General features: G+C 34.9%; 1 protein-coding gene across 1 annotated transcript; it reads right to left on the bottom strand.

Moving 5' to 3' along the window:
- Nucleotides 1-1,209: 1,209 nt before the first annotated feature.
- Nucleotides 1,210-1,771, bottom strand: LOC131157445 (large ribosomal subunit protein eL39). Its single transcript, XM_058111619.1, has 3 exons — nt 1,709-1,771; nt 1,529-1,632; nt 1,210-1,430 (listed from the first exon to the last, which is right to left on the bottom strand). Exons 1-3 carry the CDS (start codon nt 1,709-1,711, stop codon nt 1,382-1,384), a joined length of 156 nt encoding a protein of 51 aa, XP_057967602.1. The 5' UTR covers nt 1,712-1,771; the 3' UTR covers nt 1,210-1,381.
- Between the last annotated feature and the right edge of the window lie 762 nt (nt 1,772-2,533).

Here is a 2,533-nt window from a genome sequence, read left to right as displayed (position 1 = left end):
AACCTTGGAACAAGTTATAAAACTTGTTCAAGCAGTCTCTGGGTTACACATTTGATTTGAGCAGGCCCTGCATTCCCTTTGACTTACTTTCTTACAGTTTGAACCTAATTCAAGCTTACAAATAGATACACCGGGCGCAACTATCAATCTTGTTTATCAAAACGGTAAACATACATCCCTATTTATACTACAAAACGAATAAATTGCAGGGAACACAATAGAAGAATTTGAACCTAATTCAAGCTTATGAAGATGTACACCAAGCAACTATCAATCTTGTTTATCAAAACAGTAAACATACATGCTTGAAACAAACTAATCCCTCCACTGCATTCGTCAACAAAAACAACCCCCCCCCCCCCCTTCTTTTTTTTTAAATACCCCAATCCCCCAAAATTAAAGAAACAATATGAGGAGAGATAAAAATCTGATAAGAACTCCATCCGCTGCAACACAACAAAGGTAAATAAATCACTAATGCACTGTACCTCAATATGGTTACACTCTTCTCCAAAAACAATTAAAAAAAAATCAAGCCACCATTCATTTCTCCTCCAAAGCCCCCCAGAGAAGGCATCATACTTCCCAATCCAGAAATCATGAGCTCCTGGATGTCTATTAAACAAACATTGAACTTGTATAAACTGTGCGGATGGTAATAAACTCTTGAAAAGTCTGTCCAAAATTGAACTTTATTTTTCAAACATTCAACTATATCCTAGTCCAAAAATATTGCTCTCAGGTTCATTCTTGCCACAGCAACTACTACTCACATGACCCACTTTCTCTTCTCTTCATCATGACATAGTTGTTACAAGCATAAATGGATTTATTCAGTACTCTCAAAGATTACCAAATTTCAATGATTTGTCACTGAGTTGAACTTGAATTCAACAATTATAAGAAGGATTGAGTTTACGTCCATTTCCAAGCTTAAAATTTTTCATAGCTTGAATTCAACTAGGGAAGAATCACATGTGCAATAAACTACAAAATAACCAGAACTGAACATTTCAATACAATGCTGTAACATCAAATACGTGAGTTATCATTCAGACCAGAGCGTCTTCAGCAGAATATGATGCACAAAAGGTGTAACAAACAAACAACTAGAACCAGAATCGAGGATATAATAAACCAGTATAAATGCTCCGCAAAAACGAGAAGAATAGAATATTAAAAACCAACGAGATCAAATTGTGCAACAACTTTAAGATCAAACCATCACTTAAAATATGATATAAACTATGAGATAAACATCAGTCTCATCAAAATCTCTGCTAAAGGACTCGGTTGAGTTCCCAACTGATTAAACAACAAAGTGACTCTCACAATTAAACAAAACGCTTGATTAGAACATGAACAAGCAGATTCTTCGACCTTAAAACCCTAGCTTCGTACGCCGCCAGTGCCTGCGTTTCGCATTGTACCTGACCGGAAGACAACACCAAATCAGAACTGAAAAATCGATGAACTTACAAACATAATCGAAGGACGGCTATGAAGAAGCAGATATGGAGCACCAAACCTAATGGTGTTGTCAGTCCTCATACGGATCCAGTGAGGAATAGGCCTGTTCTGCCTCATCTTCTTGGCCAGCTTCTTCTTGATCCTGAAGGTCTTGTGTGACGGCTGCACATATATCAAAGACAAAATAGGATCAAAACCGTCAAAATAATCACGAGCAGAGAGAGAGAGAGAGACTCACCATCTTCAATTCTTCACGATCGTAGGGGAAGCCGAACGGCCGAGGGTAACGCTAGCGACACAGAAACCCTAGACTAGCAGGAATCGCAATTTATAGTATAACTTCAGTAAGGGGCTTGGGGGATTTTGGGCTTTGGGAGAGAGCACGGATTCCAGCAGTGTCTCGACATAATTTGGGCCAAGCCCGTGGCCCAGGACCAGTCCTATCTCGCATTGCATCCTATTATAAGGTTCCCAAATTTTTTTTAAATAATTTTATTATCAATTTTACTATTATAATTTTTTAATTAGTAAGAAATTGGTAATTTATTTTAATATGGAAAGTAATTGCATGTAGTTCTCATGTGTTATGGAATATAAAAAAAATCATACTAAATTGAAAGAATTCTCTTTTTCTTAATAGTATAAATAACCATCTCTCTCAATTTCTCCTCTTTTACATCTTATACTTGATATGATGACTATAATTTTTGGATTGGTGATCAGTCCAATAAAGTCATTAGATTAATCAGATCAATTAGTTAAATTAATGATTGAATAAGTGATCAGCATATATATTACAAAAATGTATGTTAAAATCACATATTAGTTAACTAAAATTATAAAAAAAAAATCACTAACAACAATTTTACATCAAATGTGTACCACTTTCTTATTTTTTTAAAGTAATGCCTATTAGTTCTTTAAATAACTGACTACTTATTGTTATCATATACCTAAATAATTAAATTAATTCTTTCAAGGACATGTGACATGTAAATGTGAAATGCTCTTCCCTAACTAAGAGTAAGTCGAGTTATAGATATTTGTTGCAATAATATATATG

The sequence above is a fragment of the Malania oleifera genome, chromosome 6 (assembly GCF_029873635.1).
Source record: "Malania oleifera isolate guangnan ecotype guangnan chromosome 6, ASM2987363v1, whole genome shotgun sequence".
NCBI classification, from domain to species: Eukaryota; Viridiplantae; Streptophyta; class Magnoliopsida; order Santalales; family Ximeniaceae; genus Malania; species Malania oleifera.
The sequence above is the reverse complement of the archived record's forward strand: the minus strand, read 5'-3'. Positions and strand labels throughout refer to the sequence as shown.